This window comes from Ammospiza caudacuta, chromosome 1, assembly GCF_027887145.1.
Source record: "Ammospiza caudacuta isolate bAmmCau1 chromosome 1, bAmmCau1.pri, whole genome shotgun sequence".
Lineage (NCBI taxonomy): Eukaryota > Metazoa > Chordata > Aves > Passeriformes > Passerellidae > Ammospiza > Ammospiza caudacuta.
The window spans coordinates 120,756,651-120,769,126 of NC_080593.1; the positions used below are offsets into that span (position 1 = coordinate 120,756,651).

At 36.8% G+C, this 12,476-nt stretch overlaps 1 protein-coding gene across 2 annotated transcripts in view; it reads left to right on the plus strand.

Moving 5' to 3' along the window:
* The window catches only part of PREX2 (phosphatidylinositol-3,4,5-trisphosphate dependent Rac exchange factor 2), a 171,471-nt gene that overhangs the window by 34,399 nt on the left and 124,596 nt on the right, over nucleotides 1-12,476 (plus strand). Inside the window, exons 3-5 of one of the 2 annotated variants that reach the window (XM_058820960.1) lie at nucleotides 9,968-10,039; nucleotides 10,116-10,238; nucleotides 11,921-12,025. In XM_058820960.1, the coding sequence (XP_058676943.1) occupies nucleotides 9,968-10,039; nucleotides 10,116-10,238; nucleotides 11,921-12,025 (300 nt within the window). The remainder of the gene's footprint in view (nucleotides 1-9,967; nucleotides 10,040-10,115; nucleotides 10,239-11,920; nucleotides 12,026-12,476) is intronic. The other variant, XM_058820970.1, reaches the window with a different exon arrangement.

Genomic DNA, 12,476 nt, shown 5'->3' on the forward strand with positions numbered 1-12,476 from the left:
AGTGTGTTGTGCAATTATGCTGGGAACTCATCAAAGCCAAAGACAGGCCATAAACCTACATAAGACAAAAAAAAAAAAGAGTCTGTGCTTGAATAGCAAAAGGAGAAAAGAAAGGACCAGTGAGAGAAGTATAGCCTGTGAATGAGTGAGGGGTTATTCCTCCCCAGCATGCTTGTAGGATCCTGGTCCATATTTCTTGAAATTAGGAATTTATTTGACAGTAAGACAATCCAGCTAATGTGGATAAATTCAGATGGTGTTCACCATATATTCTCAATGTTAAGATGCTCCATTTAGTTTTCTAAAATCATGTACTCAGTGGTCATTGTGTCCTTCAAGATGTGGGACCTCTTTGATGGATGTAAATGGTGATTAGCATGTAGATATCCTGTGGTGTAAATAATGTGCAGCAGATGTACAGATGTGTAGATATTTGCTTTGTATATAGCATAAAGGAAAGAGAGCTATTTTGTCTTATCATCTACTCTTTTTAATAGTTATCAAACCAGTAAAGAAATAAAAGATGAACAATTCTTTGAATTGGCACAGTTGAAGTATCCCATGAACCAAATACAGTCTAAAAAATAATATTAATTATTGCTTTTTCATGGAAATTGGTTCAAAACCATATAGGCAGTTGGAAATTCATGAGACCAGCTCAGGATAGAGAATAGAGACATATAACAATCTTTTGTTTGTATGAAACTGTGTGTAAAATAATTTAAATTTTTATATTATTATATTATTTTTGGAATGGAGTTAAGACAACTAACACTGGCATCTAATTTTCAGAAACTAGTACTTTTCTCCTTTATTTTATCATTTGTATAATAAATGAAAGTTCTGGTTCAAATTGAAAAACAATAAATACTTATAACATACTGCACTGTTAATTAAATGATGGTTGCATGAACTGAGACATCATTGCATACAAGTATGTAAATGTGGACCTGTTTAAATGGAAAGCAATAGGAATTATCCAAAACATGTTTCCTTATGTAGGGAAGCGTTCTGATTGTTACTGATTGGGAAAGAACTTAAATGGGATGTTTCAGCTTTTTTTCTGTGATCAGGATTGAGCACTTTCTAGAAGTTCTATACTCACTACAGCTTCCCTGCAGGCTTTGCAAAGAATTGAAATTGGGGATGAAAACTGCTGTTTCATATTCTTCCTTCCTTCATGTTTTTCTTGGCACATGTGTGCAAATGCAAATGGCAGCCAGAACTGGCAATGAACAGTCTTTGAGAGTACATTTTATTTATATGACTCTGAAAATAAAAATTTTAGCTCTCTCAAGCATTTTAACTCCTAATTAGCATCTAGCCATATGAACATTAAATAACTTCATAATTAAGGGCTGTGCATTCCAATATTAGAAAAAAAGTGTTGTGTTGAAAATTGAGCATGTAAAAAGGGGTTGGTGGGCTTCCATTATGATTGCCTGTCAGTATTTTCACATTTCCTTAGTTTATATGTAAAAATGTTTGTTTGTTTTTTAATAAGCTGCATTAATCATGAAGGACCAAATAATTTGTTTTCATTGGTGCAACTTTCCTCCCTTATTCAGATACAATAGGAATTAATACTTAAATTTAAATTCTGAAAGTGGAGATATAACGTGTTATTTCAGGTTTCCTCCTTGTAATAAGTGATAAAGATCATGGCTTTCTTAATTCTGGTGGATATTTTTGAGTTAGAAAAGACTCACACTGGTCTTCAAACATGTTAATGGACTTTAAAAGGATATAGGAGATGTACAGAGAATGACTTTCTTGTAATATTTTTGAAATTTCAAACCATTATTTTTAAATTGAACCAGAAAATCTAAATACTTATTTTGGAGAGGTCATTTTTGACAAATGTGTTTCTCATCTTGTCCTCTCATGTATTTTCTCATCTATCACACTTCCTGAAATTACTGATTTGTTTAAAAAACTAAAATTTGTGATGTAGAATTGAAGAGTTGTTTCAAAAATATTCTGGGAATGTTGAGTTCTTCCTAACCGGTCTTCTCCTCTTAAAAAAAATAATTTAGGAATATCCTAATTTTGTGAGTAAAAATTGAAAAAAAAATTGGGATTTTTTTTCCCAAATTGAACAGAGAAAGATATTCTTGCATAAAAGAAGCAGAAACTCTAGTATGAAGTATAAAGGTTTCAAACATACAAATTCTTTTCTAATTATGATTGCAATATAATGGGAACATACTGTTACTTCCAGATGTACACTTGTTCTGAGGTTTCCTGGATTCTTGTTTTGGTTTGCTGGTAGTGGACACAGCTGAATTCACTGGGATTTCCTAACAAGAACCTAGTGTTCTATAAATTCAGGAAACAGCTGACTTTTATGAGAAGTAAGCTGTAATGGTAGACGTCATTTCTTTTCCATTTCAACTTGAGTGATACAAGATCAGTTATGTGATTAGCAGTACATTATTCACTCCATAACATACACCAACAGGACCATAGGATGCATTGCCACAGGGAGTTCCACATACAAGTGAATGTTTTTAGTACAGATTCTTTTTTTATAAAAAAAAGCCCTTCAAAATGTAATTCAGAGGAATCTTGGCATGCTGGAAGCATTTTGTTTATTGATATGGATGTCTCTTGTTTGGTCAGTTTGTTGCAATCCCAACAGACTGTTCATAAATTCAAAGGGGTCAGGCCAATCTCTTTTTTTGCTTTCCAGAACCTCTCTTGGCGACTGAAATGTAACTTGTTTGTATTTGTAATGGGATAAAGGCTTGGTTAGCAGCAATTCATGTTACAGAAAATATTTGCCAAAAATATTAGCCAAACTGCGTTCTGCTTATCTTGCAGGTGAGGGTACATCGTGTATGCCAGTATATGGCCTTTTACTAAAGCTCTGGTTAAGCTGTATTTTAATTAAGCAAAAATTTAGGTGATCTTCTAGAAGTTTGCTCTATGTGGCATCAGATCACAGGAACATGTGTGAGCCAGCCAGACCTCAGCCTCTGATTTGGTGAGATTTGCAATGATCACAGCTGCAAGTGTGCGAGTGCCTCCATTGTTACTCATCAACCAAACTGCTGTTGACCAGCAAGAGCACAGCCTCCCAAAATGAGGGTACTAGATATCCTTATTTTAGTGGCAGGATTCTTGACATCTGGGAAGAAAAGGAATAGATGTCTTCTAAACTGGGCCAGGAAAAGGTTGCACTAAATCTTTTTGAGAATGGCTTCAGTGCGAGGAAGAGGGTGGAGACATCGGACATCCTGCCTGGCTGTGTGGAACTGGACTTTAACTATAAATTTCTTACTTTCGTCTGCAATGGAGCTGAAAGGAAGGAAGGGATCAAAAGTGAAAGCTCAGGTGATTTTAGCGGTAGGGAACATGAGTTTAGGGGGTGCTTCCTCATCAAAGAAGGGAACTGACTTTAATGTGTCAAAGTGCATGAAAGAAAGAACAATATGTCCAGTAAAAAGTTGAAAAATATCATCAGTGGCCACAAAATGCAGAAAAGGTGATTGAGGGTTGAAGAAGGATGAGCAAAGGTTTTTTTATTGCTCTACTCTTAGAAATTTTCTGATACAATAGAGCAAAAAAAAAGATGCATGATGGAGAATGGGTTGATTATCCCAATATGTGTCATCATATTAATAATGTATGAAAATACTATGAAGACACATATTTTTTCAAAGCATTAGTTTCTATATTTGTGTGTGTACTTATGAATTCATGTTTACTTTAAGTCAGGGATGCTCTTTCAGGCAGACTGCTGTCCCCTAGGATCAGATGAATGGAGAAGTGGATTGTTTGGTAGGTTGGGAAAAGAAATTATCGCTAGAACAGAAAACATTGCAGATGTTGCCCATCTATTCCCTCTGTACTTACAGGCACTGGAATATGATGCCAGCTTTGAAAGTAGCACTAGGTACAGCAGGGAGGAGGAATGTATCTGACCTTGGCTGATGCTCTCGCTGCTGGTTGTGATTCATCCAGTCCTGCAGGCAAGATGGGAGAAACAGGTGGTGCCTCAGCTGGTGAATCACTGGAGAGAGAAGAAGAATCTTTTGTTCAGTAGCAGAAGCCAGCCTGAGCAGCTACTGCCACTGCTGCTGGCACAGGTTAATGGGAAGAGGAGGGTAGGAACGCAGTGTTTGCCACAGCTGCTACTGCTGCTGGAGTCTTCTCTATTGATTTTTGTGTTTTTCCTCCTTGTGGCGAAATCAAACAAAAGTGCTTCAACAAAACTGGCTTGGTGTTCTTCTGGGACTTGGAATCTGATGTGCATTAATTATAGTGTGCAAAACTGCTGTGCTAAATGCTACCTCGATGCCTGTGAACTGAATTAGCCACAACAGCTAGTCAGCTATGACAGAGAGCAGTTTTCTTCCCAAGTATGGATCTTCATGTTCTCTCTAGGATCGTTTTGGAATATTGTGAAAAGACCAAAATATTTTCCATCATCCAGATGCCTACAGTTACATTAAGAATGTAAAGAGAGAACATGAAAACTACAAGTATTTCATATTTGTATTTCTAAATTTGTGAAGATGAGGTTATTATCATAGGCACAGAAAGGTTTTCCTTATATTGCAGGAAATAATGAATTATAATTTCCTTATAATCTTTACAGGATTTTGTTTTTGACACTGTGCAAAATAAAATTGCATTCAATTTTCATGTCCATAACAGCTTTATTCAGAGGGCTTTATGATAGGTTGGGCACTTCACTTGATCTGGTAATTTCCTGCACATTTTCACTTTAGGAAACCTTATTAAAAATACATATGTTTTTTGCAGTTCACTTTGGTTTTGTTTCTGGCAGTGTAGATTTAAGAGTAGAAATGCGGTTAAAAGAATTCTGAGGGGAAAAAAAAGCTATTTAGTTTTTTTTTTTTTTAAGATAAAACCCACTATTAATTTATAGGCTTAATCCCAAGTAGGATTATTACTTTCAGAAAGACAGTTACATATCTTTTGTGATCCAGGATCTCTGACATAATTTCTGGACTTTTTATCTGTAAAGAAGGCAAAAACTCTTTGTGCCCTGGGAGTCTTCTGCAGGCAGACTTCTTTGTTTTCCCTGATTTCATTCCAGATGTCAGAGAAGTCATTTGTGCTGTTGGCAGCTCCTTGTGCTATCTGTAGCAGTGGTAGGTTTTTGTTGCTTTTTTTTTTCCCCCAACAAAACACAGAGCAACCACCAAGAAAAAAACCCCACCAAACAACAAACAATGCAACTCTTATTTTGATAAGACCACAAGTCAAAATCCCCATAACAGGAACCCAGTGTGTGTTCTCTGTAAAAAAAAATGCTGCCTCACAAAATCACAAAATGGCAGCTGATCAGCAGATAGGCAAAACCATTAGTGTTTATTTGTCACCATGAACAAATTCTTTTATAATTCTCTGAATTTGGATTTTCAGTGTTTTATGGTTTCATTTTCATGCCCATTGCTTCCTGTATTATGTTACTGCAATGCCAGGCAAAGGATAAAAGAATTAGACCAGGGAATAGTACAGAAAGTACGTAACAGTTCACAGCTAATATGAACAAAGTGTGTAATTAGCTTCCTTGCTATTATTAGCATGGAATCATCTCCAAATTATTCTTTCCCACCTTTCTCAAAGATAGAGGGGAATTACTCTTCTCTACACCACCATGGTATAGGGATCCTGAGTCACACACATAGGGGCATTTTTATGTTCCCAATAGGACCTGAATGGAGTCAGGGAACTTTAGCACTAAATTGTTACCTTATATATTTCCTATGTAGTTGCTCCCCTATTCCAAAGGACTTAGTTGGACCCCCATGTTTTTGTCTGCAAGTTTGTCAGACTTTTAATGATCATAAAACTTCTTACTATACGACTCTCCATATTTAGAATTTTATCAATATTTTGGGGCAATTCTTCTCCAAAGCAGATATGCACTGCTCATCCAGATGCCATTTTGTGTTAATGAAGTTTCTGGGAGGATGCTTTAGAAAGTTTAGGTTTGTAGTTTGAATGCCAAGCTTTGTGGAGGCAGGAGTTGTGGCACTCTGAGTGACTCAAGAATATTCCTAGAGTGACAGAGTTTTCCATAAACAGTTCTAAAAACTGACAAACAAAACTGGGGTGTTGTTTTTTTAATGTGGGTAACAAACATCCTCCTTTATATTTGCTTTTCATCTGGTCTTTGAAATTTTGACTGCTCTTTATGGTAGCCAGCCAAGTTGCTGCTCTGAAATGTTGCATGCAGATCTCTTAAAAGAAAAATCACCAATGGTCTGGCTGTCAGAAAGTGCCAGGAATTGCTGTTTGCTGTGCTGGAGTGTTGAATCCCTGTACTATAGCAAGGTGGATAGAATGCTGCTGGCACAAGGTGAAAATCTAGAGAATTACATTTTGTTTTATACCATATGTCTTGCTGTTATTTTAGAAAATTAAGAACTGAAAGGAACCTGAGAGAAACTCTGGAATCTGCTTGGAAAGCTTTGAGAAAGTTGAGGATCCCTGTCTATGTGACATTGCCCTGGGATCCTGGAGTGCGCAGAGATATTTGTTATTCTCTGTGTTTGTTCTAGTGCTATGAAACATCTACAGTAATGTAGATGAATATTGAAGTAAACTCAGCAAGATGTAGTAAACACAGATGAGTCATGATTTACTGACATGCATGTTTGATGTAATGTATTAGGTTTGAACTGATTTTTCAGTTCGGTCATTTTTGTTGTTTTTTTTTATTTTTGTAAGCATGGAAATCATGTATGACCATTGATTCCTACAGCTGTTTGGTCAGTTCAGGAACAGGATCTATCCTATTGTTTCCTTGCAGTTTTTGCAAGGAAATAATTGCTTTGTTCCTTCATATAATGTGGTGCTTAGTAATGAGTGTGGACTTGGAGTCTCCTACTTGCAATAATGGTGAAAGTTTTACAGGGAACTCAGTGCTATTTCAGAGGAGTTCCTGACTTCTTGGTTTGGTTTTTTTATTTTTTGGTTTTTTACTATTCACTATTCTTTAGTGAATGGTAAATTGGCTGAGATGTCCATTCTACCTCTATATTTTTAGATATGTGTTTTTTATATGGTTAATTAGAGCTTATGTGGTATGATTTCAAAAGCTTATATAATTATTTCTTTCCATTAATTGAAGAACTGACATCTCCTGAGTAGTTTCTGTCCATCCTTATATATTTTCCTTTTAAAGTCTGTAATTTCTGTGCTGGGGTCCTCCTTACAGTTGTGTCTGCAAATTACCTGTTTTTTCTCTGTCTATTAATTTTTGCAGAAATGCTTATGGTTGTCCTCAGTTGATTAAATAATTATGGAGATTTTTTGAGTACTCAGCCCTCTCTCAGACCTGTGTGTTTACGTGAGTTCAGAGACATTAGTCTTTTCATAGTTGCAGTGCTGGATTGAGGTTATTTTACACTGTAAAAAAAGCAGTTACTTCTCCATCCTCTTGCCTGATGATGGCTGTCCATTCTCCCTAGGAAAGTGCCAGTGCAGAGGTGTTATGTGTGTGGGGTCTGTGGTGTCTCTGTGCTCCAGGAAGGGAATTGATAAGGGGATTTATGTCCTAGAAACCTGGGTTCCATCAATGCTTTGCATTATTCACTCCACAATGGGTGAAGTCAGAGATTGGCTGTGGAGGTGGATACATCCATCCCTACCTCTGCTCCCCTGATTCTCTTAACACTACTCTTCTAGGAAATGTGAATTATTCCAATTACTTTGCAATATGTGCAGTTTGTAGAACTTTATGTAAGTGCTTGAAAAACTCAAATTGTCACATGCATTGATTTTTTGAGACACAGCAAAATGATCTCTTTTCAGGAAGCAAATCTGCATTGATAGGGAGAACAATGGAGCACTGAGCAACCTGGTGTGGTGGAACGTGTCCCTGCCCATGGCAGGGGAATTGGGACTAGATGGTTTTTAAGGTCCCTTCCAACCCATACGCTGTTCCATGATGCTATGATACTGTGAACAGGGGACAAATCTTAGGGAAAAGACTCGCCTCATGACTACTCTACCCCTGCAGAATGAGTATAGCAAAATATTACAGGGACTTCCAACAAGTTGTAGGAAGGGACTGAAGTTGTCCCAGACCTCCCTACCTTAATTAGTGATTTGTGTCTGGGCTCTGCAAAAGTTTGGATTTTCCTGGATTTATTTTCTGATAACCTCTGTAGATGTGATGTCTGGGACAGTGCTGCTTGGACAACTGTTTATTGCAGCTGATATATTCTCTTCTTGACCTCCTGACTCCCATCTAGCATCTTGAATCACTTGGGAATAACTCATGCCTCAGCTCTCAGTTCCTTCTTAGTTTCACTATCAGCCAGCTCAATGTTCACCTTCCTTCAGAGTTACAGGAAATGAAGATCTTCTTAGATAACATAAGTGCAGATGAGCAGTGTGTTTGGTCTATGGGGAAATAATGTGAACAGAAAGATATTACAGATAGTAAAAATAGATGTGAGTTTCAGAGGTAGTTCTTGTAATTATTTTTTCCACTTTGATTCTAAAGCATATTTAATGGTGTTGCATGGTTTAGTGAAAACTTCCAAAATTTAACTAAAGTCATGCAGGCTTTCACTCTTTATGGGATTGATTGTACAGATAATATATGCAGCAAATTTGCCATAACCCCTAGGGATATTCTTAGCAAGGAATGATGTAAAGGGCTGTTGTCCACGATCAGTTAACTGCTGCAAATGAGTTATTGGCATTTTTTTAGCACCAGTAAAACATTAAAAAGAAAGCACAAATAGTCAGGAAAAAGATGGGTTTAATGAACTAGAAAATCTACATCGTTGTGGAGAGCGGTAGGAAACATACAGTGTGCTGGCAGTATTCCAAACTTAATTCAGTTTATGTCCTGGATAACTAGATTTGACTCTTCAGTAATAAAAATGTGTAATGCCAGTTACATAGTCCTCTTCAGCAGAGAAAGGAGCCTTGCTTGGGAATGAAAATATTTAAGTCCCAGCAGAGGGCAAGAAGGGCTGCTGTGACTGCTATCTTTCCACACAGGGGTTATTTATTGCCTCTTTTATGGAATTTGCACCACGCCAGAATTTAGATGAGCTCATGTACAGTGTACAATGCACAGTGACTCGGAGCTAAATGGTTCTGAAAGACATGACGTTTGTGCACTCATGGTGCCAGGTTTTAATGACTGAAGAATATGCATGTCTGTGTGAAGAATTATCAATGTAAGATTTTAGTCTACTGGTTGTAGATACTTTAGGATGTACCAATATCTTTGCAATGAAATGAATTAATGAAAATTAATTCTACTTTTTGTACTTGAAACATTTATTTCTTTAGGAATTGCTTTCTGTACACATCTTTTTGTGTCCAGTTCTTGAATGTAAAATGAAAGAAAACTTACAATTTTGGTATTTTATTGGTGGTATTACTAACTTCTGATTTGATCACTGGGGATTAGGTTCTTGGGGAGGCAAGACAGAAGAGTTTTCGTTAAGCAAAACCAGGTGCAGCTGACTGTTGTTTAAGCCAATTTACTTTAAAAGAAGTTTGATTGTTAATATGTCTGAAATCTGACTTTTGGTTGCTATGGTAAAAGTAACATGACATAATAGTATCTCCTGATTAGTTTAATTTGGAAATTAGCATCTTATTTTGGCTTGTCTTGTGCTCAATTTGTAAAGTAATAGAGTGAGATTTTGAAAATTAATAAATTTTTCTCTTGCTTGATTGTAATATGAGTGCAGGATGGAAATAGTACTTCAGAGAATGTTCAGTTTCTCAGCTTCATTAATATTTTACTCTTTTTAACACTGTGTAGATAGGTCTTTCTAACATGTTAGAATAACAGGACTACTAAATGATTTATAAATAAAGAGCTTGTTTTAGATTTTGAATAATATTCTGATGTGGCTCTATATCCAGTTTGGGAAACAACTTAAAGCATAACATGCCAGAAGTTGTTCAAGTCTTCCTGAAATAACTTTTTCCTTATTTGTCTTGTTTCATGCAGGCTTTTCTTCACCGAATGATCCAATGTGCTGCAGCCAAAGTGGATAAAAATGTCACAGAAGAAACAGTTAAGGTTAGTCTCCTAATTGCATTTTTTTATTCTGTTTCGTATCTGATGTTTCACTTATGTATGTTTTATTCTTTTGCAGATGTTATTTTCAAATATTGAAGATATTCTTGCAGTTCACAAAAACTTCCTGTCCCTTGTGGAGGACTGTTTACAGCCAGAACCCAATGCACAGCATGAAGTTGGAACTTGCTTTCTGAATTATGTACGCTATCTTTATTTCAGCCTTTTTTTCATGTCTTTCTTTTATTTTTTGCTTTTATTAATTACTATCATTATGATAAGTGTGCATAGTCATGAAGCCTAACTATGGTTTGATTGCATAATGAAGTTCATCTCTTGGTTACTATCATGTCCAAGAAAAAGAAAGAAATGGGAGGACAGCGAAGAAATAACATATTAAATGGCACTTTTGGTGTTTCATGATTTTTATATTCACCAGATCAGCTCAGGCTCACAAACTGAGCCCTGCAACTTGGGCAAAGCTGTTCCTATGTGTCAGATGGAGGTACAAGGTTGCATGTAGCAAGAGTAGTACTATCTTTTTATTCCCCCTTAGTGCTATGCAAAAATGTGAATATTGAGTAAAGAATTGTATATACTGGATCAAATACCTCCATGGTTCTGGATTGTGAAGACATTTTATTTCCAGCAACTGCAGTACCTCTGCAAACACAAAGTGTGTTTGTATGTCCTGTAGTAATTGGTTTCTAGGAGTATTATTTTTCCTGTTGGAGCAAAACAAGGATGTTACTGTTACAGAGCTCTGCAAAATGAAGACAAATTGGTTTGCTCTCAGTTGTAGACCTAACAAAAAGTCCAGGTTTCATTGTTATCTCTGGTTAGAGTCCCATTTGTTTTTTAAGTCTTTAATTATTCATTGTGGCAGGAGAAATCTATTAATGGAACAAAAGTTGAGTAACATGAGTTTTTAACTTTGCGGAAAAATGGATCATATTGGAAAACAAGTGTTAGCAGCAAATTGGGTAATAATGTCAACAAATTAGCCATTCTTTTTGCATTTTCTTCATGTATGTTTTTATCCTGTTTGTTTGTGGGAGTGCAGCACAGGCTGGGATCTATCCAACTGGGGCTCAGCTCTGTGGAAAGAGACCTCAGTGTTGTGGTGGACCACCATCCCAATATGATTGAACAGTGTGCTGCTGTGACAATAAAAATAAAGCCGAGAACATGCTGGATTGCAACAGTTAGAGCATCAGCAGCAGAGATAAAGAGATCATTATCACTGTCTGCTCAGTGTTTGTTAGGCCACAGCTGGAATTCTGTGGTTCCTGGTCTACAAAAGAGATGTGGACAGTCTGGACAGGTTTAAGAGAAGAGCCACAAGGATGATCATGGTTCATATGGATCATATGTTCCAGTATTTAAAAGGTGGCTACAAAGATGGAGACTCCCATTTTACAGAATGACGTGAATAATAGGGGGGGTAATGAGTACAAGTTTCTCCCAGTGAAATTCCAATTGGACATCAAAGAAAAATTTTTCACAGTGAAAACAATCAGCCATTGGAATAATCTCCCCAGGGAAGTGGTGGATTTGTCAACATTGGACACATTTAAGATTCCACTGGACAGGATTCTGGGCCATCTTGTCTAGACCATGCTCTTGCCAAGAGAGGTTGGACCAGATGATCCCTGAGGTCCCTTTCAACCTTGTTTTCTATGAATCTGTGTTTGAAATTCCCAAGTGGTGCTTCCAGACTGTTCATAATTTGAGACTAGACCTCAAATAATAAATGTATGAAGAAGAGCTGATTTTCTAGAATGAAGGCCATATTAGCTTTACAAAGAGTTCATTCCATGTTTTATTAATTAAAAAAAAATCAAAATGACAAGTGAAAAACAATATCTCTTTTTGTTTCTGCAGAAAGAGAAATTCCGTATCTATGATGAGTACTGTAGCAACCACGAGAAGGCACAGAAAGTTCTTCTTGACCTGAACAAAATAAGAACAGTGCGGACGTTTCTTTTGGTAAATAAACTTTGAGTTGGTGTTTCTAACTTCGTATTTTTTAGATTTTTTTTCACCTCCACCATGTAACAAGTACAAGCACACCTGCAAGTGGTTAGCAGGCAATTTTAGGTGGGGGTGGTGTTTCCAGAGGAAGAGGGTGGTTAAATCGTATTTTCACTGCTGTGCTTGGATCTGTGGGTAATACAGAATTAGGCAGTGTACCTTGAAGATACTGGCTGGGATACAAGGGTGTGACTCTCAGAAAGGGCAAAGAATAGGATAAAATAGATGAGGAGTGATAGGGAAAGGAATTGTAGGAAGGAGCTGGAGAACTCAGCAGAACTTCTGAAGGGGATGTCCACATTCTGCTACTGTAGCCAGTGCTGTTGCAGACAGAAACATCTTTTGTTATGCATCAAGCAGCCATTTGAATTTTAGATGCTGACTTAATCCAAGGTGAAAGAAACAA